General features: G+C 40.8%; 1 protein-coding gene across 7 annotated transcripts in view; it reads right to left on the reverse strand.

Moving 5' to 3' along the window:
* LOC139449847 (uncharacterized) overlaps positions 1–27,333 on the reverse strand; it is an 83,832-nt gene that overhangs the window by 14,672 nt on the left and 41,827 nt on the right. For 2 of the 7 annotated variants that reach the window (XM_071231438.1, XM_071231446.1), the window contains exons 2-5: positions 25,720–25,782; positions 12,726–13,304; positions 9,225–9,290; positions 995–1,119 (exon numbers count right to left, since the gene is read on the reverse strand). In XM_071231438.1, the coding sequence (XP_071087539.1) occupies positions 995–1,119; positions 9,225–9,290; positions 12,726–13,304; positions 25,720–25,729 (780 nt within the window). In that variant the 5' untranslated portion in view covers positions 25,730–25,782. Of the gene's footprint in view, positions 1–994; positions 1,120–9,224; positions 9,291–12,725; positions 13,305–25,719; positions 25,783–26,458; positions 26,761–27,333 lie in introns of those variants that run through there. The other 5 variants (XM_071231454.1, XM_071231430.1, XM_071231424.1 and 2 more) reach the window with 5 other exon arrangements.

Here is a 27,333-nt window from a genome sequence, read left to right on the forward strand (position 1 = left end):
GCGCGAGTACGCAGCGGCCAGCTTAATGACAGTGGAAGAACCACAGACGATGTGTTTCCAGATTGGACACCCACGGGCGGTCCCGCTTCTTTGGGAACTGGCACTGACGTTTTAGTGCGTTCAATTCATCAAAGCTATCGTTATCGAGAGTAATGACTAATATGGATAGAGTGGATAGTGTGGATAAAGTGGATAGAGTGGATAGTGTGGATAAAGTGGATAGAGTAGACAGTGTGGATAGTGTGGACAGAGCGGATAGTTTGGATAGAGTGGATAGTGTGGATAGAGTGTATAGGGTAGACAGTGTTGATAGAGTGGATAGAGTGGATAGTGAGAATAGAGAGGATAGAGTGGATAATTTGGATAGAGAGGATAGTGTGGATAAAGCAGATAGTTTGGATAGTGTGGATAAAGCGGAAAGAGTGGATAGTGTGGATAAAGCGGATAGTTTGGATAGTGTTGATAGTGTGGATAGAGTGGACAGCGTGGATAGTGTGGATAGAGTGGATAGTGTGGATAGAGTGGATAATGTGGATAGAGTTGACAATGTGGATAGAGTAGATAGTGAACAGTACTTAAGTTATATCACGCATTTCGCTTACTGTGAGAGGAAAGTCAAAGGTGACAATTTTTGGAGATGTTTATCATTGCTGGATCAAGGGTCATTCTCAGGATGAGTTTTAGATTCGAATCCCCGATAAACCGATGCTTTTGTTTGTTTGTTATTTAACGCCGTATTTCGCAGTATTCCAGCTACATGTATATGACGGCGGTCTGGTCTGGACCAGACAATCCAGAGACTGATATCATAGGCATCGATCTACGCAATTGGGATACGATGACATGCATCAACTAGGTCAGCGAGCATGACCAACCGTTAGTCGCCTCTAACGACAAGTATAGTCGATTTTACGGCAAGCATGGCTTGCTGAAGACCAATTCTAACCCGGATCTTCACGGATACAGAAGGGGAACATGCATGGATCAAACTCACATTTATACCATGACATCGGAGCGGAGCAGGGATATCTTCATCCTTTTCATCAATCATGAGATGAGCCTGCAGATAGCCCCGGATCTCAAACTGGACCGACGCCAACACCTGACCATTGACCAGATCTGTTACAAGAGAAAGATGGTCATCACAAGAGTGAGGCAGTTTTATAAACGGCCGGGCAAAAGAAAATATACACTTGAAAATTGGATTTGACTAAAACATTACAAAATGTTACTAGGCTGAAAACAGTCGCCGAAACACTGCAGACTCAAAGACCAAAACACGGACTCTGAAACCCGTATCCAATACATCACCAATAAAAAATCTTCTTTTTTTTCGTTTTTAGCCATCATCCAATATGTTGTATACTTTGCTTTGTCATACAGTTTATATGACTGATGAGTTTTATTTTGCCTTGCATTAACATACTCGTTTGTGAATGGTTGTGAATTTGTCCTTTTATCCCGCTGTCAGATAAGGTACAAATTTTATATACAGTAAACTACGGTTATAACGAATTCGAACTTCGTTATAACCGTAGTTCGTTATAAGCATTTACACAGTATAACTACAGCAAATTGTCGGGACCAAAAAAGTTCGTTATATCAGTCAGTTCGATTCGTTATATCATGTTCGTTATAACCGTAGTTTACTGTACTTGGAAATGCCGAATATCTTTGAATTCCAAAGCCACCATTATGGTATGGTTATATCTCTAAACTGCGTACCTATTAAATGGAGTTTAGCGAACTCTACCGATCGCATATGATTGTTACAAATATTGATTCACTTTATCATCTTCATCCTCACCGGGTTCCTCATCAGGGGGCAACGGGGTAGCCTAGTGGTTAAAGCGTTCGTTCGTCATGCCGAAGAGTGAGTGAGTATGGTTTTACGCCGCTTTTAGCAATATTCCAGCAATATCACGGCGGGGGACACCAGAAATGGGCTTCACACATTGTACCCATGTCGGGAATCGAACCCGGGTCTTCGGCGTGACGAGCGAACGCTTTAACCACTAGGCTACCCGACCGCCCCTGTCATGCCGAAGACCCGTATTTGATTCCCCACAAGGGTACAATGTGTGGAGCCCATTTCTGGTGTCCCCCGCCATGATATCGCTCGAATATTGCTAATAGCGGGCTAAAACTATACGCATCCACCTACCTCTCCAAGCTCATATAATGTTTAAATGACTTTACGATGCGAGTAGAATAAGTTCGGTTACTTAAATAAATGTAAATATGCTTTCCGTTTAGGCTTCGGAGTGGTGTGGTTACAAGAACTCGATAATGTTACACAGTATTCTCTGTGATGTCCTGACAACATGGCAATTTCAGCAACGACTTTCAGATAATCTCTATCTGGTATATTTCAGAGGAATCGGCCACTAATTATAATAACTATAGTCAATATCTCTTCTCACATGGAATGCTAATCTACTGCGGACGTTCCGCAGCATACAACGTAGTGTATTTCAAAATTTAGTTTTAACATTGTTACATCGTTTAAATGTGGAGATTGGAAGACACAGAACCATGTCTAAATGAGGACTGCCAACAACGAAACCACAGATTTGTTGCAAATAAAACAAACCCACACGAATAATAATGGGAATATGCAAAAATATTCCAGTAAATACCCTTTTTTAAATATCCACATTCTTACATTAGCTTTCCCACGATGACAAATCTATACGGTTAATGCAACATGAAGACAGGTTTATCCTTCATAACATTGGTATATTCATATCTGAGGCTTGTAAATTAAGAAATAATTCATCTTAAACTATAAATACTTTACTCAAATATGCACGACGTATTTTTGCTATTAAAGTTTTTTGGGCGGTAACCTATAACTGAATAAAATGTCCGTCTGTAATGCAAGGACGACAATTCTGGGTGTGTTTACGTTGACTGCTAGCTGTCAAGGTGTCCGTGTAACGGTTCATGATCAGCAGCAATACTGATGAAGATATTTGAGATAACCGGTCTCGGGGGTATAATGCGTGATGTACACCGAGAGAAGCTGAAGCGATGTTAGTTACGGCTTCGGTGAAACCTACGAACACGGGTACGGTGCTGACAAACCTAAAAACATAATCAGGGCAAATCGGGTTGGAACCCATAATCGTTGTTTTCTTACACTCTGCACAGCGAATTGCAGCATCTTACATGAGCAGTGCCTCTCTCGGTCACCTATACCTCACTAAAACTAACACCCGTCTGAATGTGACTGTCTGTTTGTCCTGTGTCATCTCAAATGAGTGAGTGAGTTGGGTTTAATGCCCCTTAACAGTATTCCAGTTATATCGCGGCGTGTCAGCTTAATGTGGGAGGAAAGCCCAAAGTGATGCAGGTATATGACGTTTACCACTTCGGTGAAACCCACGAGAACGGGTATGGTGCTGACAAACCTAGAAACATAATCGTGGCGAACCGGGATTCGAACCCACATTCATAGGTTTCTGGCGTGCCCAAGGGACGCAACTCTGCACAGCGACGACTGGGCCACCCGCGCCCCCGTGTCTTCTCGAAGTGTAGAAAACTAGAATAGTGTTAGTGTTGATATTCGACAGTTCGGTGCTGGCCATGGGTTTATGTACTTAAATATTTTCGACAATTATGTGTCGGCTGAGAATCATAAGACTGGGTACTTTGGACAGTTCGGTGCTCTGAGGTGAGGTGGAATGGGGTTTAACGTCGCGTCCAAGATTATTGCACTTATATAGCGACGTGCATGTACGTGTGTGTGGCTGCTTGTACTAGTCCGGACTGATGCCGATATATAGTGCTAGCTCACTGAAATACCATGCCGCAGTTTAACATAAATGCCTCACTCATGATCAGACACAGTATATTGACTCTAGGCCGACCAGTCCTTGTTTTAGCCCCTTAATGCCGAGCGCCAGACAGGGTAACAACAAGTACCATATCCTCTTAGTCGCATCTTACGACAAGCATAGTCGCCTTGTAAGGCAAACATGGGTTGCTGAAGATCCTATTCTACCCCGGATCTTCACGGGTCCTTTTGGTATGACGCGACTGGGGATCGAACCCCGGAACTTCCGCTCTCCGGGCGGCCGCTTCGGTGCTGTGCAAAGAAAACAAGACATTTACATATATCGTCACCGTTTAATTCAATTGATGTAACACGTGTATAAATAAATGACATCACTTATGTAATTTTAATACATTAAACTGTTTCGTATTGTATTATACTGTTTACAATCAGTCTAAATTGGCCAGGTGGTTGACAGAGTCGAGGTAGTCCAGATTCGTCAGGTTTTGCTGTTGGAGTTTTTGAGGTCGGAGAGCCTGGGGTCCAGGTCCCTGTACTTCGTCCTCCACGGTGGAACACCACGGTGACCAAACACCTGAGCCACCATGGCTCAACTGCGGACTGCTCTCTCTCTCTCTTGATAACCGACACATGTTCCAAGGTTGCACTGTTAGCGTAGCACTTTCCGGAAATGTTGTCTAGTCTGTGATGCCAGCCCTCGACGTTAGTATTGGTCCGACACCCCTCGTTGACGTAGTCCATTAATCTTACAACTGAATCACCAGGATGACTACTCGTATCTGGAGACCAGCTCACCCAGACACCCTCTACCTCTTGAGATGGAACCAAAGGCAGTGCAGCTGCACGTCTGACGAGTCGATGAAGGCCACATTGTCCTTGTATTCACGCATGAAACATAGCTTCTGGACAAGTCACCCCATACAATGGGCAACATGAAAGAAACATCCTCGCACTTGTGCGTTTGAGAACACAGTACCTATGGCTTTGTGTGCACCTTTCTCAAAGTCTAACTGGACATTGTCTGGGGAAAGGTTGAAACTCCACGGATGTGCTGCGTTCTTGACCAGTTGAAAAGCATGAGTGTAGGTCTCCTCTGACCTGTCTATGTTTATTTTGACCTTAATAATCTAGAGAGAAGAAAAATGTCGACGAAGCCATAAGTCCATTCGGGACCGCTAATTGTTTTTTTTTTATCTCTTCTAATCCCTTCACATTGTCGTCAGTTTTAGATTATATTAACGTTAGAAGGAGAAGAGAACGCCGACGAGGCCATAAGTTAATTAGCTACCACTAATAGCTTTGTTAATCTCTTCTAATCCCTTCACATTTTCGACAGATGGGCCATGGGCAGTGATGCGCGAAACTGGCTTTTCGATAGTTCGGTACTGAACATTGCAATACTACAATTTCGTCTTTCGATAGTTCGGTCATACTATATAAAATATTTTCAACGTTTGTCAATGTGTGCAAGATAATTCATTCACACATTAAATATCAGGACAGCTTCGTATTGATTTGACCGCATGAGTGACATTACATTGTGTGAGACCATCTGTTCACACAATGCACACATACATCAATGCAACCTATAATCATGTGTTTTTCCGCTTTTCCAGGAAAATAGAGTGAGGGCGTATGTCAGCACATTTCCAATCAGAGTGTCCTGTGTACGTTTGGTGATGTATCATCGCGGAGTACCGACATATGATACCGTCGCAGTGCACAGCTGTGCCCCCAGAACAACGTATATGGTTCAACGTGTGTTAGCAGCGATAAGGCAATATTTAATACAATTTCCATTTATGTCACCAGAATGATGTATCATTGAATATTCATCATTGATAACCAAGGGTGTTATATTATATATCTATTCTGGTATGATAAATGTCCTTGACTCATTATCCTCCACAGCTTCGTTTAGGAAGTGATGTCATCGTCACCATCTGCCTTATCATCTGTGGCGGGGTAGCCTAGTGGTTAAAGTGTTCGCTCGTTCACGCCGAAGGCCCGGGTTCGATACCCCACATGAGTAAAATGTGTGAATCCAATTTCTTGCGTCCCTCACTATGACATTGCTGGAATAGTGCTAAGAACGGCGTAAAACCATATTCACTCACTCACTTTTCACCCTCACACACACACACACACACACACACACACACACACACACACACACACACACACACACACACACACACAGAGTTGGACACTCACTCATATACCTGCCTTATCAATAGCTTTGCACATATTGTCTCTCGCCCATGACTGTTATTTGATTGGACGGTTATTTATAAGATCGCGTATTTCGAATTGAGACTCAAAACGAAGATATGGCGTCGAATGGGTCCAGCGTATTTAGAATAATAGCATATCCTTGACAACCGAGATGTTGAATATTAGGAACCCTTATCAAACGTTGAGCAGTGTGCAGTTAAATACTGTTAATTCGTATGGTACCATTCCCAGTGGACTCGCTCGCATTGACAAATTAAGGATAAACGAGTAATGGGTACATCGTAAGGATCGTTTTGTTGTGTATTTACGTATTTATGTAAATAATAGCGGATCAGGATTAGAGAGGTTTTACTGTATTATAGGTGATATGCTATTGCCTTGTTGAGGTGTGGTAGGTGTGATTCAAGTTATTAGATATTAATCATGTATGCTATTATGATTCCCTTGCATAAGTAATGGCCCCATAATATTATTCCAATTGTTTCAACACCTTATTCAATCCACGTTGTAGGCTTATAGCCATTGTAACTTCTCTTAAATAAATCAATATATGTATAGCATACATTAACAGTCTATCTCCATAACACGCGATGATTGTATTGGATGTTGGCGACAGCCTTTCTCATTTACATTCTGAACTTACCTATTTACATATATATCAAAGGTGGGGGAGGAATGACTGATCCAACTATCGATTCATCGCAATTGTTCATGATTCGATGGCAGTGTATCGAAGACAAAGTAAAATATCCGTAGCTTATGTCAATGTAGAGCTTGGCTATCGATAGTATCGATTGAATTAATAATATGAAAAGAAAGGAAATACAATTTGTCTTTTTCCAAAATATATAATGTCATAGTGTTATGTCAGTAAACATAATTATCTCATGAATTTCCAAAGCAATCTGTCTTAGATTCAGTGCCATTGTTCCAGTGTTAAAGGTCACCTGTGCCCTTTGTCTACTGTTAAATCATAAGTGAGTGAGTGAATATGGTTTTAAGCCGCTTTTAGCAATATTCCAGCAATATCACGGCGGGGGACACCAGAAATGGGCCTTTCGGCGTGATGAGCGAACGCTTTAACCACTAGGCTACCCGACCGCCCCTTAAATCATAAGTACGTTGAAAATGAAAATCCACATGTTTGTTTAAACATATTGAAAAATATAAATAAAACAGTAACATTAATTTATCATTTTATCATCTATCGATACTAAGTACAACTGTAGAACGGCAACGATGAACTGTTAAATTTTTTTTATTGTTCATCTGTGTATTACCTCGGGCCATGGACCTGTAATTAGATTACATTTCTGTGTAGATGTAGATGTGTCGTGGACAAATTCGACTTATTTGAAAAAAAAACATGCAGTTAAACTGATTGGTGAAAGATGTTTTGTTTTGTTTGTTGTTTAACGTCGCACTCAGCAATTTTCGAGCTACATGACGGCGGTCTGTAAATAATCCAGTGATTGACATCTCTGACACAGCGCTATATCAGCAAGAAAAGGGGAACGTTTTATGCATTATTTGTTGACTTTTCTAAAGATTTGATTCTACACATAGGTGTACATTATGGAAATTATTTACTGCACGTGGGCTTCCAAAATGTTGAAATTATTAAGTAGTACAACGTGTGTACGAGACAAGGGTTTGATGTCTGATATGTTTGAATGCAAATTTAGCGTGCGCCAAAGATGTATACTGAGTCCGTTTTTATTTTCCTTTTTCATAAATGATTTAGAATCAGAAATCCATAACAATTGTACAAACGACATTCAGTTACATCCAGATGTTGTTCAACTCTTTCTTGTATTATTTGTAGATGATATTATCATGTTCTCAAGCACAGCTGGTAACTTGCAAAAGCAAAGTGATGTCTTAGAAAATTACTGTGATAGCTTGCCAAAAATGAGAAATGATCCTTTAAAGGTGAAACATTGAACTTGACTACACACTATTAATATTTGGGTCTAACTGATGTGAACAGAATTGTTATTCAATAGTGGTTTTGGAAGTGTTTTATATGAACAATCTGTATAATCTGAAAGTGAATTTATGAATTCTTTTCTACAGAGGCTAAAATATACTTTAAATATAAAGAAAAACGGTAATTCATAGGCACGATTTCGATGTTCATCCAATGATTTATGCATAGAGAGTGGGAGATATACAAAATCTCTAAGGTCGGAACGATTATGTAAACTGTGTAATGGACAAGATATAGAGTTGTTTGTATGTTTGTTTGTTTGTTGTTTTACGCCGCTCTCATCAATATTCCAGCTATATGACGGCGGTCTGTAAATAATCGAGTCTGGACCAGACAATCTAGTGATTGACATCCTGAGCATTGATCCACGCAATTGGGATACGATGACATGCATCAACCAAGTCAGCTAGCCTGACCACCCGATCCCGTTAGTCGCTTCTTACGACAAAGCATAGTCGCCTTCTACGGCAAGCATGGGTTGGTGAAGATCTATTCTAACCCGGATCTTCACGGGTCCGTTTGGTGAAAGAGATTAGTATTTGCAAATGTATGGGTTTTGGTGAAAGCGTAAATTTTACATTGTGTAAAATCTGTAAATAATTCATCTGCAATAAATCTAATGTTTTTTGTTTGTTTGGTATTTAACACCGTATTCAGTGGTATTCCATCAATATGACGACGGCCTGAATATAATCGAGTCTGGACAAGAAAAAAACCAGTGATTATTATTATGAGCACTGTCATGGTACGGTGCCACGCATTATGCGTTTATGATATATGTAAGGTGGCATTAATAATGAGGTTGTTTAACGCCGCACTGAGCAATAATCCAGCTATATGATGACGGGACATTAAAAAACCGAGTCTGGACAGACAATCCAGTGATTGACATCATTAGTATCGATCTATACAGTTAGGATAAGATGACATGCATCAACCAAGTCAGCAAACCTGACACCCGACGTCGCTAGTCGCATCTTACAACAAGCATGGGTTACTGAAGACCAATTCTAACCCGAATCTTCACAGGTGAACAAGCATTAGTTGCTGAAGACCAATTCTAACCCGAATCTTCAAAGGGGAACAAGCATAGCAATTCTAATCCGGATTTTCACCGAATTACTTTTTCATGAAACATACACTTTGATTAAAGTCTTTCAAAGGCTAGTCTAAAATAGGAAAAGATAGAAGTTGCCTCACTTGCCCTGGGGTTGAGGACTGCTGCAATGTCACTGCTGATTGATTCACTGCTGCGGGGGAGACGACCTGAAAAAATGAGTGAGTGAGTTGATTTAACACATCTGAATAGCATTTCAATTATAGTTAGTTTCTTTTAACGTCGCACTCAGCGAAATTCCAGATATATGAAGGCAACCAATAAAACGAGTCCAGAAAAGACAACTGATTGACAGTATGAGAAAAGTTGGACGCACGATAACACACAATCAACCAGACTACAGTATTTCAGCTATAAACGGCGTGTCGGCTAATTTAACAACGACCTACGTGATGCAGATGTGTGTCTCTTATTTGAAACCCACGAGCACAGCTATGGACTGAAAATGTCAGAATTCTACTAAGAGCGTATCTGGATTCGAACGCGCGGTCAGATGATCAAAGGGAAGCAATGCTGCACAGCAATCTATGCTTACACATATGTACAACTGGAAAAATGGTTGAGTGCCACCACTTGTTTCATATCCAGATCTTCAATATATTTTGTGGAAATATCGACATATAACATTCATCTCCTTCAGAAATATGTCTAAGGTACCTCTGACACATTCTGAAACATTAGAACAAGGGCAGCGTACATTCCACATGGAAGTGCGGAGTGTTGCTACAATGTTGGAAGGGGAATGGGATGCAGCCATGGAACAGTTGCGCTACTTGTCATTTGATAATCAATTTCCGATTCAGTTTTCCGATATGGGTATGTTACTAGGTAAACAAAACAAATGTGTTTCGTCAGAGAATTGAAGGATTAGGACCACTGAGATTGACATTCGGCCCAATAAAATGTCTCAAACTGGAATTACAAATCTCCCTGTTCATTGCTTCTACAATATAACTTATCACTTTGTAGATGTGACATCTTTTTTTAAGTGATAAAAGGGCCAATAAAGAGAAAGACACTTTTCATGATTAGTTTTAATGAACTATTAAAATAAGAACATTTCGAAAAATACCAAATTTGCCTTTGTGTTATTGGAGATTTACCGAGACACTTGATGTGGGAAGCCGATTAATCCTGTCTTCCCTGCAGGAACGGTAGATCTAAAAAGTCATATTTGCTGGAATCATATTCGAGTCATTTGCAAACTGAGATTTGGAATCTTACCGAAATCTTTTTCGCCTATAGCTTGTGTTGTGTTTAAAGAACATGATTGCTTTTATCTGACAGAAATGAAAAACCAATGCCAAGGATGTCCTGCATTCACCCGATGGCACTACCTCAACGTCTTCAGAACGAAGTACTACAGCTTGAAATATTACATATGCTGGTCATGGTAAAAGCCGACCTCTCATCTATGTTATGGTCATTACACCTCTTACGCCCGTCGAGTCTCGATGCGTAGTTTATGTTAGTGGCACCGCCAGCGTTATTACAGACCCAAATGATGACGAGGTCTGTAATTTCGTCATGCCAAGCACAAAGGATGCCTAAATTGACCTAATACGGAAACCGTCTGGTTGCCTGGTCGATGGCCTTTGATTCCAGAATGGCAGCCGATGGAGTTAATTGGGCTTCAAATATGGATCTCAATATCAAAATTCAATATTTATATATTCATAATAATTATTTCGTGTTATTGATTTCGTTCACTGGACGCCTTCTCGTGGTTCGTTTTAGTTTTCATTGTCTACATGACTCTACTGCATTCGGGTCAACTCGGCTCATTCCGTTACTTGACCCGCGAAGATCAGAGTTAGAATAGGTCTTCAGCAACTTATGGTTGCCGTAAAAGGCGCCTATGCTTGTAAGAGGCGACTAACAGGATCGGGTGGTCTGGCTCTCTGACTTGGTCGATGAATGTCATCGATCCCAATTGCGTGGATCGATGCTCGTGATGTCAATCACTGGACTGTGTGGCCAGACTCGATTATTTACAGACAGCCGTCATATAGCAATGGAATAATGCTGAGTGCGGCGTTAAACAACAAACAAACATTACGTTACTTACTAAATGGCTCTGGCAGAAAGGGTAGGGTTGAATTTCACTGTAAACCGCATACTGATCAGTCCCTCAATATATAGCTCTTACAACATGGTGACCATTTTGGGACAATGTTTTATTTGGTTAATAGAAGTTAGGTATACAATTTGATAAAAAGCAATGTGATAGTCACGCGAACTAGTGAAACTTGTGATTCAGTTACGATTTTGATTCCTCTAAATGGTCAAGATGACCTAAGACATTGAAGTGAGCAGACTGGTGAGGGATTTGAACCCCCAGCTCACCCATGTATTTTTCATGACTGGAAACATTAAACGGTAAACATCTACGACACTGATTACATCTGGCTGCCCTGCAACATTATTCTTGCGCACCGTAATAAAACTGAGAAACGTAACATTTCCAGAATACGTTTTGAACAAATTGTCCTTGGAGACCCTCCCAATAGCTACGAGGTGGAATAAATATTCATTTGTAAAACCAAACAACACTCAAGCGGCAAGATTGTGGAAGAATCGAGCTTCGACAAGAAATGGTTCGGAACTTTGGCTTCTCGGCTCATAAATGTGTCTAATCAGCACTGTATCTTTGACAGGTCATTCGGTCAATGTGCAAACTTGGGAAAGTACTGTGATTGGGGTAAATGGAATGGAAAGATCGATCGATTTGCTGTCACCATATTTGTATTGAGGAGACGTAGATATGTATGGAAACACCATAAACCACCGACCTATCATACGGTCAAATAACCTTTATTATATTTTCAAGTTTGGTCGGTGCTGATAAGAATAGATGGCGAATGTTCCACTTGGGCAAGTGGAAAGAAATACCTAAATAATGGTACATTACTTGACACGACGAACGTTACATTTGACGACACTGTTAGATGTGTACGACGACAATGGAAAAACTGATAGGTGTAGTAATGTGGACCTGTGAACCGTTAGAGGTAATCATCAAGCTGTCATTTCAAGCGCTGCTTCTCATAACGAGGTTTACTTATAGGTATATTTAGCAGCATCACGTTTTCTCCAAAACTAGGTCCTGCAATGTAGTTCTTACACTTGTGTTACGTGCAGAGTAGAGAAGGGGAAATCCAGTGTGACGTATTGAGGTCACGTGTTACTTTAGGCCTTCCAGTCTGTGGGTATCACTCGATGGCTCCCTTTAACATGTTGGTACTGAACTTGCAATAACCATATGTCTTTCATCTTATTGACTGAGATAGGGATTTGCAATTCATGAATTAGTTGATCCGTTAATATGCAATATGTTTTATTCAGATATCCTATAAGCACTAGGTATTTAAAATGACTTTGTACTGGTATTGATATATGTGAAAATATGATAACTGAGGAAATAATGACGAACCCCGGAAGGTCATTCATATCAAAGGTTGAGTGATAACACCAGGTGTTCGCAAAATATTAATCCTTTGATATTAAGCATAATTTAATATTGTTCTTGTTTTCATTTCAGTTCAACACTATATATTAAGTTTTGTTATTGGTAATATACTTACCACTTTTTAAACGCCTTGTAAAGAACTGAAAGAATCCAGGATCCGTTGCATCCAAAAAACCACACACATCCAAAATTTCTGGAATTTCACAATCTTCTAACTTAACAATCAACATACGCTGTTTGTGTAAACTGGTAGCTGTGAGATTTTTCAGAATCTCTTGAAATTCCGGCCAGGTTTCTTCAACGTATTTTTTCGACAGCACCAGCACCACACGTTCACTCAACATCACAGCACACAACAGATTCTGACTGATACTCAATCGCCTATTGAACTTTTCACACAGGTAGTACGTCTTGTATGTGTACGGTGGAGTCTGGAGTTTGTTGACAGTCTCCTCAACCCACTCCACGTCCGCTGGGCAGTGCGAGAAGAACACATGGTAGCGGTACAGGTCACTGAGGGGTGGAGCAGCACACTGGTCATCGTCTTCAAAGTCCACACAACTGTCCACAAGCGACTCCTCCGCAAGTGATGCGTCTTCCCGATACAACTGGTATCCGTTCTCCGACTGATAATCCCCTGTAAGGTAAATGGTATCTTCTTGTGGGGTTTCACGGGGTATCAGGATCTGGTGGTCTGAAAACGACAGAATTTTATTGAGTGAATGAGTGAGTGAGTATGGTTTTACACCGATTTTATTCCAGCAGGATCATAGCGAGGACACCAGAAATGGCTTCACATATTGAAGCATATGATGATTACAAACTGGGTCTTCACATCGCCGCCTGAATTTGATTCTAATTCAATGTAAGATGTAAATTTGCCAAAAAAGTTTAGGTACTTTTTGTCATTTCCATTACATTGTCAAATTTTCATCAAATTATATTGTAGGAGAACATCGCCTTCCCGTCTCAGCTTAAATATTGCTTAACGCGGCGTGAAATCAATACACACAAACATCCATATTCATGTAGTCAGAACGAAAGATAGAACTACATACAAGGCAATATTAAACAAAATTGTTCTCATAGTACTTTTTCATTGCAACGTAAACATACATCCCTTCGAAGTCAACACTTCGATGTATATGAACTCGGTTAAATCGAAGTGTTCCTCTGAACGCAGTTTTCATATATAAAAAGTTAAAGTTGATAAAATAATAGACGATAATGTACACTGAATCTTCGTTAATTCGGAACCCTGGGACAATTAAAACATATCGAGTTACCCTTAGTTCGAGACAAGCGGGTCACCTATGTTAAAACGTAACTGGGCAGCATATTCTATATTGAGTTGAACGAGTTTAAGTAAACGAGATTGCAATAAAAATATTGACAGATTTGCATATCTGGAGCCGAGGAACATTTCCTTTTTCATGAAGCCCATTACAATGTGCATGCATGTATGTAATGGTTTAATCCTCTGCCCATGGTTACGCAATGAATTGACGCTTTCTGTCAAGAGACCCAATCATGTTTCCTGCTTCAGTGGAAAGATTAACTACATGTATCCGGTATCTCCTCAACAGGGACTTTTGACTCATCAGCTAATGACACGTAAAATCATCACACCAATCCTTCCGGGATATCACCTACATGCATGTGATGAAGTTGCTTTAAATGACATTGCATCCATCAATGCACATATCTGCAGCTGGTTTAACCTGATATTTGTTTCTCGTCGAGTACTTCTTTTCTTCAGGGAATCTGCGATCGATATTTTGAACAGTCATTTGTGTCTCTGGAATCATGTAATGCTCATTTTATCTTTGACGTTAGGTTTCTACAACCACTTTACCTGTACGTGGTCAGCTTTGCATTGTGAGCTTACACCCAGCATCTCACCATTAAAATGCCAAGCAGAGTGATAAACAATAGTAAGTTTTATATGAAACGGTAAACTGCAAGACGTGAAAAAGGACCAAATAAAATGTTTTGCCATTTTCAAAGAAAAGTGCAAACGTGCATCCTCGACAAGAGCACATCCATATCTTCCTTTTAGGGTTTGGTGTTTCAAGCAGAAAGTGTACCTAAGGGAGTAGTCGAGCAAATTTGAGCATAACAGAGAAGATTGTCCCCTTCTGTAGAATTGATTGTGTCCAGTACAACAAGCGTCATAAATATCCGACTCGTATAACGGCCTACGTCAGTTACAGAGATGTGCATCAGCTGGTTGTAGATATGTGTATGTGCAACTGTACAAATGGGATTCAGAAATACTATGACATTAAACTATGGTGTGCCAGTAAAACAAAGACAAAAACCTAAATCATATGAACATATACAATTAGTGAAACAAAGAAAAAACCTAAATCTTAAGAACAAACACAATTGGTGAGTGACAGTTCACAACGGTGGTATAAGACTATATATATATACTGAACCGCAAAAGAAACTTCACCCCAAGTAATATTGCATGAAAAGTGGTCATTTTAATATCTGTGTAATTTTTGTCAAAGTTTCTAAAATGTAACATTACCTTGTCCGGAAAATGAAATTTGATGATAAAAAAACCAAAGCAGATGACAATAAAACCGATCGCCCAAACGCATCACGGCAACGGCCATGGTAACCCGATGCACGTGAGTTCCGTGCAAATTGAATTGCACATGCGATCCCCCATAATCCTGCCCTATAAAAATCCACCCAGATCGGATAACATTCTTTCGTTATTGAATTGCTACCACATGCAAGTAGGCGATGCATTTCAAGTCAACGTAAGGACCATATACAGGCTCCAGCGACGGTACCAGACCACCAACACTACAGATGACCGACCACGTAGTGGAAGACCGAGAGTCAGGATCGTCCGATTGTCCGACAGCATCTTCAAGATCGCTTTGTTACTGCTGCGGAAACTGCTCGACAGACCATGGGGACACACCAGCGACACATTAGTGCGGACACCATGCGTCGAGGATTGACGAGCAGACACCTCCACTGTCACAGGCCACACCGAGGACCAATTCTGACACCACGTCATCGCCGGGACCATCTTCAGTGGGCCACACAACACAGCGCCAGCATTGGCGCCACCAGCAGTGGAGAAGAGTCCTCTTCTCAGCCGTTACTGTATCTCAACAGCAGATGGCAGAGAGACAGAGAGAGAGTCTGGCGACGCCATGGGGGACGTTATTCGGATGCTTGTGTTGTTGAGAGAGACTCGTGGAGTGGTTCGGTCCGAGCATCATGGTGTTGGGTGGAACTGGTCTTGCACAGAGGGTCGGTCCTGTGGTCTTCCAGAACATCGGTCCAGTGAGATGTAATGATGTCACAGCAGCTCGGTACATTGATCAAGTCTTGAGACCACACGCCATATCTCATTTGGCACGTCGCCGCAACCACGAGTTTCAGTATGATAACGCTCGCGTCCACACTGCGAGAGCAAGAAGCAGAATGGCATCAGTACCATGCAGTGGCCTGCCCTCAGTCCCGATTTAGATCCCATTGAGCACCTGTGGGACGAGTTTCAAAGACGTCTGAATGACGTCCGACCAAGGCCGACAACTGCAGCTGAACTGCGTCAGGCGTTTCCCAGATCGTGGGCTCAAGTGACTATAGCCATCATCAACCGTCTCATCCATTCCATGTATCGACGTTGCAGAGCACTCATCAATGTACATGGTGGACACACGAGATACTGACTTTTGATGCCATTTTCGCAGAGACTAGTGTTGTGTTTCACTTTAAGAACATTTGACACTTTAATTTCAAGCTTGATGATCAGTTTTGCCAAATTTCATCTTTTAGATATGTCTCAAAGTATGTTTACCGTGTTTTGACAAATAAGGTTTCTCATATATCTATCCATTGGTGACGTTTCTTTTGCGGTTCAGTATATATATATGTGATTTAGACACTTCAACGTAATGATGTGTTCAAATGTGCATTGAATTTGGACAGATGTTTCAAAGTGGATATATTTTTAGGTGATAACGTATTACGCAGTTTACGCATATTTGGTCAGATATAACAATCCTTTGGGACATAAAGAAGTCGTTGTTCGAGAAGATCTTCACAACTAAAAAGACAGTGAAACTCGTCACCAACAGCAGAATAATTGCACAGTGTACAGACACGGCACCAGGTTCATAGAGCGTGCAAAATGCGGTAAAACAAAAACTGTTTAAACGGTTTTTAATCATCGTGTTGGAAAATAATTGAACATAATTGATGTCATATACACTGTCAGGGGAGCAATGAGTTCATGTTTCAGTGGAGCGCCAATCGTAAAGAAGTGTTCTGGTTGTGGGATGAATATATTTGTCATGCGGCTAGTTCAACCTGATATTTTTTCCTCAGGTACAGTAAACACCGTTTATAACGAACACGCTTATAACGAACTGACGGGTACAACGAACTTACTTTTTTTGTTCCGACTATTTACTGTAGTTCTGCTGTATATATGCTCATAACGAACTTCGATTATAAAGAACAAAAATCAGTGGTCCCTTTGAGTTCGTTATAACCGTAGTTTACTTCAGTTCGTTTCTTCTGGAGACCACGATCAATATTTTGAACAAATAATTGTGTTTTTTGATCATGTAATCCTCATGTCCATTAACATAGTCTGTACACAACCACGTTACTTCTACGCGGGTCAATGAGCACCCTTATTGTGAGCTTACACAAAGCATCTCTCCTCGTCAAGTAATTGGTATGGGAAATGACAAGCTGCGTGGATAAACAACAATCAGTTTCACGTTTCACGGTAAACTGCAACACATCAATTCCGGACAAAACACAAAGGAAAATTTTCTGCGATAATCAAAGAAAAGAGCAAACGTGCATCCATGACAAGAACACCTTCACATCTTCCTTTAAGAGTTAAGTATGCCTCAGGGAGTTTTCGAGTAACAAATCTGAGTATAAGCAGAGATGATCGTTCCCTTTTGCATAATTGGTGATCATTGTGTACTACAGCAAGCTTTAATGAACGCGCTGACATGTTTAGCGGCCTGCGCAGCAGCTGGTTGCAGACATGTGTACAATTGGGATGTAGAAATACGATGACATATAATTTAACGAAAAAAAACTAAATCATTAGAACAAAAACAAATGTTGAGTCGCGGGACCAGGTTCTGAGCTTTGCAAAAACTCTGTAGCACAAAACCTGTGTCAACCTTTTTGAATAACCTCGTTGGAAAATATGTACTGTTAGGGGAATAATGTTCATGTTTCCATAGATCGCGAATCGTTAAGAAGCGCTGTATTGTCTGAATGTTAGCTATGTCAATACATTAGGTTTTTCGATATACATAGCAGCTTACATTGATCGATGTGGTTACAATGAGTGCAAATTAATCACATTTACTGCAAAAACTTTCAAGTCTTATTGTAGAACGCCGTGATATAACTGGATTAGTATTAAAAGCGATGTAAAACCCAACTGACTCACTCACTTATTGTAGATATTTGACGCGTCACAAATTTGACGCATCACTGACCACTTATCCGATACAATTCCATATTTTGGCCTGTACCTAATGTCCCTGTTTTTTTCAGCCGAACAATTGCTTTGCCTTTGCGTGTGTGACATCGGCAAGGCAACATACCCTCACCTTTTCGTGAACACCTGGTATCATCACTATTTGATGGCAATTCATAAACACATTATCATTAAGTAGTTGGAATTTCCAGCAGATGCCTCTTATGATGTTAGGAAGGGGGTTGTGGTGGAGTGGATGGGGTGTCGGGTGCGTGTGAGGTCCTGATTTGTTTATTAGAAAAAAGATAATTTCCGGCCACTGCTGTAAGACATGTTTTCTCTGAAAACTGGAGCGGAACAATAACATGTATATTATTTTTTAACAACACCTATTTTTCAGACCATTTAGCACATCGGCTTCGTTTGAATCTCTACTCGATATCATGATTACAAATTATACAAATGAGCATCTTCACTTTTTCCTATAGAAGTCCTTTGGTATATCATCCTTGTTTCAAAAGATTTTGATTAAATTACAAAAAAGTTTGATAAATGTCATGATGAATAGCAAAACTATAAAAAAATATTTAACAGTTATGCCTGTTTTAAAAGTTTGATACTTGATTCTCAGAGAATTCAAACTGGGTGCAATTACGTCAGAGATCTGTGACTCTTCTGTGACAAAAAAGAGAGTCAAGTTAATCGCCATAGCATCGTCTTTCCGTGTAAATTGCTTGACAGCATCAAACAGTGGTATTGTGTATACGACACAGACTGATCGAAACCAAACACCATACAAAATGTTTCAGAGCTCAAAACAAGACCTGAAGGTAATGTTAATAAATGCGACAAAGCATAGGAAATCCCCATTGTACGATTCCTACTATATCACATTCAACTGGTGATGACATCAGATGTTCTTGAAAAGATGAGCGTGTCCTGCACCATCAGTGGTATCTGTCACACGATTAATTGATAATGGCTCTTATTTCATACATCCCACAGTCTTTCTGTACAAGAAAGTACCCCAAAATGCAAATCGATATTTTAAAATTGTTCCAGAATTTGAATTTCTAGAACACCATACACTCGTAACTCAAAAGCGTACTATATCAATCTTATCTTGAAGTATGTAGCGGACTGGTTAAAGAAACGATACGTTCATGCGCTTTCAAATGTCTATCATGCCATTCGTGAAAGTTTGAGTACACTTCACTCACCTTCTTCTAAGAGTTCCGTTTGGCAAATGCAAGAAGGTGAACAAATAGGCATGATGGTAAGATTACGCCAAAGACCACCGGATGGCGATAATGGTACCGCGGCCACTTCTTCTGGTCCAACCGTCCCACTAAAGACTAGGAACATACGTTGTGATTGCCATCGGACTAGTGACAAAATCACCACAAATTTGCCCTAAATGAACACTTTGAGTTCTAGCCAACACCGAGTTGATTTGCATTTGTTTTACAAGCTCGGTGTTCAAAGCGCAACGAGTACCGTGGCTGGCAAATTACGAGGGGAGATTGACATCTTCACCGAGGTTATTACATTGCTTGACGGCAATAAAAGGCTTATCTTCTCTAATGTTGGCGTTAAAACAGCTACATAGAAAAGAAGCTTGTGATTTAAGAAGTGACCAGACATGTGTGTACGATCTGCTTGGGGAGTGCACAAACGGACGTTGACTGAAGGGCATCGCATGCACCATTTACAAGACGCCCTTTTCGCTTGCAAGAGGTTTTTTAGACATACGACGCAGCTGAATGTATGTAACAAATAGTCCCATTTCTTACATGGCTGGAACAGTCGATGTTGAGGATCATTCTGAGTAACTAGAGTGGTTCTTGAGTGTATAAGATTGCTGATGTCATCTATTCCTGCCAACGCTGTTCGTTTTTGTATCCTTCAGTAAAATGTCTTAAGAAAAAGGTCTGGTCGCCTAGCATTGCTTTGTGATACCTTAGAATAAACTGTGGGAGAAAAAGTCAGTGGCAAATTCGTTTCACGGCTTATTCCTCAGATGCTTTTTCTCCGCAAAAAGTGAAATAATTTAAGAAAAAAATATAATGTCCGCCAAAAGCAGAATCCATTTCACGATTCAGACTAAATCTCAAGCTTGTGGTTGTGAATCACAATAAAATGGTGATGATACCAGGTGTTCGCGAAATGATGAACGTTTCTTGCCCCATCGGCGACACCAGTCACAAACACATGCAAAGGAAAGTGAAATATGTATATATACAGGAATATGTGGTACAAGTCAAAATAAGGCATCACATCGGACTTTCGAATATCATCTGTGCGAAATACAGTTTCTGGAATATTCATGTTATCATTAATGGTCGTATATTTCTTGTATGAAATGTCACATGATCAGGATGAGTGTTACAAACGATCCGTTACGGTGACGACAGATGTTGCATTTTCTGCTTCAGTTGCAGAACACATCGATATGAAGCTTTGTGTCAGAATGACATGCACTTTATCGTAGACATATTACATGACGTAAAGTTGACCAAGTACGCTTTCAAGTAGAATAATATACATATAGTATTGTGTACATGCAGTATTACAATGTGTTAATGTTTGTCATTGGTCCTAGTTCGATTGACAGGAGGGGGCATTGGCTGCCCAGTCTCATAAGGCGCCGCAATTCGCTGTCCAGGGTTACGTCCCTTAGGCATACCAGGAACCTATGCTCGTGGGTTCGAATCCAAGTTCGCCCGGATTACGTTGCTAGGTTTGTCAGCACCCTTCCTGTACTCGTGGTAAATGGCTGAAACATCCATCCCTTCGGTCCTTTCTCTCACATCAAGCTGACAGGCAGTGATATACTGTAACTACCAGTTCAAATAGCGTTAAGCCAAACTCACTCACTGATGTAACTTATTTGTCACAAGAGCGGGATTGCCATTCTGCCCGAAACCTGCCTAGAGAGTCTCCAGTATCTCAAAGTTCGATCTTTTGAGTTAGCCATAGTCTCGAGTCTGAATAACGTTTTACGGGGCTTTCATTTATTACGGTAATATCACCACCGAGCGTAGAGCGTAGGGATTTAACACGCCTTCGAGATGAACAAGCGGAAATAACAACCTGTCTATTTATATTTATCTGGAATTCAACCGTTATTTAACAATAGTTCTTAGACAGACGCTTAGTCTCTGAAATGATACAGTTTTGACAGAAACATATAAAACGAAAAGGAGACTCGGTGAGATGGGAATTACCTGCGGAAAATCTAGACTTGCTTCATATAGGGTCGTGGTTTTAAATATTTAATAATGAGGGCTGCGTTCTTGAAATCTTGGATTCATTAGGACAGCTATTGATGACGCCCACGCTTGCAAAAGAAAAATAAGATGACGGTAAGGGTAATCCGATGAGAGGTTATTTATAACGCTAATGAGCATCAGCTGCGCGCCGTTACTTAACGGTCTTAACAAAGTCTATGTGCAGTGCAAAGAATGGTTTGTTTTCAAGTAGGTTTTTCCCATTGGATGTGATAGTGTTTACGTGCATGCAGTCTTTATCCAGGGAGTGTAAGTACTATTTTATAGAAAAACGGTATTGTCGGCTTTCTTTCCCACGCAGGTTATTACAATGGGTGGGACATTGTACACCACTGGAGCATGTGATGGAAGCGGAAGCAAGGTTGAAATCGTTCGACTGCATGTTATTAGTGAAGAGGAATACGTCTTACGTAAGGTAAACGAATTATATGTACATAATAGTGAGTGTGTTTGGTTTAACGCCGCTTTTAACAGTATTCCAGTTATATCGCGGGCGTGTCAGCTTAATGTGGGAGAAAAGCCCAAAGTGATGCAGGTATATGACGTTTACCACTTCGGTGAAACCCACGAGCAAGGGTATGGTGCTGACAAACCTAGAAACATAATCGGGGCGAACCGGGATTCGAACCCACAATCATAGGTTTCTGGCGTGCCCAAGGGACGCAATTCTGCACAGCGAATCGCGGCGCCTTAGACGACTGGGCCACCCGTGCCCCCTCATGCAGGGATGAACGAAATGCATGTTACAGTTATTTGGAGGACAGTTGCACAATGATACGTTCAATAGCCCCAAAAGTAGAAGAAGACTTCCAATTAACCATGAGCCATCTAGAAGGACAGTTGTAGAAAATCAATAAACAGACAGCATGAACTGTATGTAATGGGAGTCCAATTTGAGGTAAATCAGTCGGAATATTTTCGATGTATCAAATTAGAGCAGATTTCAAGATGGCTGCCACAACTCAACAGACGTCCTGTCGTTCTCAAACAGCTTCCTCATGCTCTGACTGGGATCGAATTTCCGTGTGTCGTGAATCAGCACTGATTCTCGCATTGTTAAATACCATCAGCTATTCCCGAGTCCCATCTTACCTTCCTCTCAAATTGGATTTACGTCTTCACTAATATACCCAAATCGTATTTTCCTTCCGACTGATTACCGCCGACTGAGGCCAGGTCAAGCGTCCGAAATGCCACAGAGAGGGAATATAAAATCTCTCTGCAAAGATATGCCTTTTTTCAGCGATGATTTCCATTAGCAGAAGAAAAACAGCGGAACGTATATCCTGATCAGTGCAGAGATAGTAGCTCCTGAGTGACAGATTTCCCGGCCCATTAAAGACCAAGCGAAAACGCAATGACACCAAATCGTAATTTCTTATTTTGACCTTTTTTATGGAAAGAACATCTTTCTTTACCGACTATCACAGATGTCAGTTGAATCGACTCTATGGGAATTAATGTAATTTTTTTAGTCATTTTCAACGATGTTGAAAAAGAAATTGAGATTAAATGATCCGTTAGCTTTAACATTGCACACGTGCTATTAGCCAGATGGTTGTATTTTGCACCCTTTTCACAACGTATGGTGTCACCATCTTTCTCGTAACTAAATGTTAAACTCCTACTTTTTATACTTCAGTTGGGCTTTTGGAGCATAGTGGAAACCAGGTCTAGTATTTACATTTTCATCAACATTTTTATTTCGTGAGTGACCGCCTCCGTGGTCCAGTGGACAGAGCGGAAAGTCGGAGGGTCGATCGCCGGCCGAGTCACACCAAAAAACCCGGTAAAAGATGGTACTTTGCCTGGCGCTCTAGATCAAATGAATATGAGGGGTAACAACGCTGAAGTGCGGCATGGTATCTCTGGCTGGCGGGCCATCACTATAAAACCGGCACTAGTCGGTTCCAGCTCTGTAGTTCACGATGCTTGTCGCAGTTGGTTACTAGACGGTGGTTCTGTGCAGTAGCTAACATCGTACCACTATGGAGTGAGTGAGTGAGTGAGTGAGTGAGTTGGGTTTAACGCCGCTTTTAACATTATTCCAGTTACATCACGGCGTGTCAACTTAATGTGGGAGGAAAGCCCAAAGTGATGCAGGTCTCAGACGTTTACAACTTCGGTTAAACCCGAAGCACGGGTATGGTGCTGACAAACCTTGAAACATAGTCGGGCCGAACCGGGATTCGAACCCACATTCATAGGTTTCTGGCGTGCCCAAGGGACGCAATTCTGCACAGCGAATCGCGACGCCTTAGACGACTGGGCCACCCGTGCCCCTTGCCGCCATGGAATGGAACGGATGACTCCATTACTTACAGACCGCCGTGATAAAACTTGTTTATTTGTTTGTTTGTTGTTAAACGCCGCACTCAGCAATATTCCAGCTATATGACGGCGGTCTGTTAAATAATCGAGTATTGATACAGTGATTGATATCATGAGCATCGATCTACACAATTCGGATACGATGACATGCATCAACCAAGTCAGCGAGCCTGACCACCCGATCTCGTTAGTCCCTCTTACAACACGCATAGTCGTTTTGTTGATATTGTTTTGTTATGAAGACTGAACGCCACAATCTTTCCCTTTTTTGTTATGTATATATAGTTAAACATACATGACAATAATGAATTATTATCGCTGATAGATACAATATACAAAGAAGCACGTCGTAGACAAAAAGCAATTTCGAGAAATCCGAATATTCGAGAGAAACGACTTCGACGTTCGAAAAATAACATGGACAACCTCACCCCTTCATTCTATAACCTGAAGCGTTAACGTCGGATCCTATTTAACTTGGAAAGCATATCTTTCAGACAAACATGTACATTGTGGTCACGTGATCCAACACCAGACCCACGTTAATCAATGCCAGTACATATGTTCATTCGTGGTGATATTCATGAAATTCGTGAACTCATTGTCAATTGTTAATTTTCAATATAATTTCAGTGTTCATGACAGCAGCTGGTGAACGCGATCAGGCTGCCGACCAGATTCAGTCGTATCAATATATCTACATGAGAAATATAAACCCGTTTGCATTCACGTGAAAAAGCGGAGGTAAAAAACAGACCAGCTGGGATTTTATCGCAAAAACAATTGTCCCCGAAAATTCTTGAAATCAGTGATAATGCTTCAGACTGTGACAGTTAAAAAAACGCACTAATTCTCTACAACCCAAAATACTTTGTTGTCTTTTAAAAAATCAGGCTAATAGTTCTAAAGAAACAATAATCTGGTTTTGTAGTTGTAGCTGAAAAATATACCCCCCCCCCCACACACAAAAAAAAAATAATTAAAAAATAAATAAATAAAAAAAGGAAACAAAAATCACACAAAAAAAAACACAAAAAAAAACACACACACGCACAAACAATTGGTCGGTCCCTAAGACCAAACATAGGCAACAACAAGAATAAACATGTTGTTTGCATCACGATGCAGCGACATCAGAATCCATACATGTGCTTTTAAAATATTGATGCTGCATCCAAACAGATGGGGCGTGTGCATGCTCCTCTGCTGATTTCGCCGATACAGCAAATCAATCGTTGCTAGTTAGGACATTCTACACGTTTTGATTTATATATTCACACACAGAATTCTACACGGACGTTTATATACGTATTAGTGATGAGTAGTACAGTACTACAGTACTTAGGTGTGTAGGATATCGTACTTATATTTCGTAACAGAATGTATTTAACTTCAAACACACAATGAACATTTGTACAGTAGAAGGAAATCGGCTGTATTGTTTAATCAGTGTATGAAGAAACGTGTAAGTAATATCCATTTGCTCCCAGCAGTGAATGGGTACCCGAGAGGATGAGATAGTATTGTGACTGTTAAACTTCTAGTGCCTCATGGGCACCTGTGTTGAATACTCCTGAGGGAGCTGAGAATGAAATTCGAGAGCAAACTGATCCATTGAACAGGCCAATAATAGTGTGTAAGTCCGCTAAACAGCTATCCAAACAGCTATCCAAAATCCCAATTCTTATTACATCGACGTCCCCCAAAATAATCGTCCAGATTGTGGGCATTCCAGATTAAGGAGGTCCAGATTATCCAGCTTTCACTATACACGCCGCTTTCAACAATATTTCAGCAAAGCCACACCAAGACCAGAAAGGGGCGGTGAATAGCTGCATGATTACTGGCAATAAACACTCACTCCCCAGAAATGGGCTTCACACATTGTACCCAATTGGGAAATCGAACCTGGGTCTTCAGAGTGGAGGTGAACGCTTTAACCACCAGGCTACTCTACCTCTACTACTGTATATAGATGAGAAGATACTAAAGTGTTAACTTACCGTCATCCATACCTAGTGCTTGCGTGGCGGCGCTACCTCTGTTTGTATCCACATAGCGGCGAACTGAAAGGTAGAACAACAGTATTGAATAGAACTGAAACGTAGAACAATAGTACTGAATAGAACTGAAACGTAGAACAATAGTACTGAATAGAACTTAAAAGTAGAACAATAGTACTGAATAGAATTGAAATGTAGAACAATAGTACGGAATAGAACTGAAACGGAGAACAATAGTACTGAATAGAATTGAAATGTAGAACAAAAGTACGGAATAGAACTGAAACGTAGAATAGTACTGAATAGAACTGAAACGTAGAATAATACTGAATAGAACTGAAACGTAGAATAGCACTGAATAGAACTGAAACGGAGAACAATAGAACTGAATAGAATTGACATGTAGAACAATAGTACTGAATAGAACTGAAAAGTAGAATAGTACTGAATAGAACTGAAAAGTAGAATAGTACTGAATAGAACTGAAACGTAGAATAGCACTGAATAGAACTGAAACGATGAACAATAGAACTGAATAGAACTGAAACAGAATAATACTGAATAGAACTGAAACGTAGAATAGTACTGACTAGAACTGAAACGTAGAATAGTACTGACTAGAACTGAAACGTAGAACAGTAGTAGTGAATGGAACTGAAACGTAGAACAATAGTACTGGGTAGAACTGAAACGTAGAACAATAGTACTGAGTAGAACTGAAACGTAAAACAATTACTACCTAGCAATAAAGGTTCAGATGCCATGTGTATGTACATTTATGCAGACCTGACATCTTAGCGTATGCTGCAGTACAGATATTGTCATCACCGTGCTATCCTCATCGTCCTTGTATCAACTTCCTCGTCCACGCATGTCAACCATACCAGGTCACCTGAAAGGATGTACACATCTGTCCGCAAACCCACGGCATGACGTGGAATGTCAATGAAGCCAATCATACCAATCTATAGAACTGCACCGATGTTTCATTGTGCCAGTTCATTTAGCCCGTGCTTCCACTAATAGAATTACCAACCAGTGTCCGTCTCGCCGTGCGGCTTGTGTGTGTACAATATTGTCAGTGAGCTGAACAGTCAGGCCGTGTGCATATGTTGTTGCGCGACGGTTGTCATACGTTCATTAAATATAGCATCCAGATCCTGATGTTGATGGCGACAGGTGTTGTTGGTACAGGATGTTTTCAGTGCGCTACACGTTATAATTGGATAAATGAAACTCAGTCGTGGGTGGGAATATGGGATTGTGTCTCGGATACTGTTATGCGTTGCACACTGGCAGTGCCGTAGCCAGCCGGGGGGGGGGGGGGGGGGGGGGGGGGGGGGGGCTGGATGTTTTATAAAAAAACAGTTATATTTGAATCTAGTTGGGGACAAGTCATACTTGTACAAATATTTGCCCCCCTTGTCAAAAAAAGTTAGTCAGTCAACCATCCACAAATCACTTACTCGTTCAGTCAACCATCTGCCACCTCCACCATTGCGTGGCCTAGTGGTAGAGCGTCCGCACAGACAGCGGAAGGTCCGGGGTTCGATCCCAGGCCGCGTCATACCAAAAGACGTTAAAAAATGATACTTGTTCTTACCCTGCCTGGCG

This window comes from Haliotis cracherodii, unplaced genomic scaffold (assembly GCF_022045235.1).
Source record: "Haliotis cracherodii isolate W230 unplaced genomic scaffold, xgHalCrac1.p SCAF_10, whole genome shotgun sequence".
Classification (NCBI taxonomy): domain Eukaryota; kingdom Metazoa; phylum Mollusca; class Gastropoda; order Lepetellida; family Haliotidae; genus Haliotis; species Haliotis cracherodii.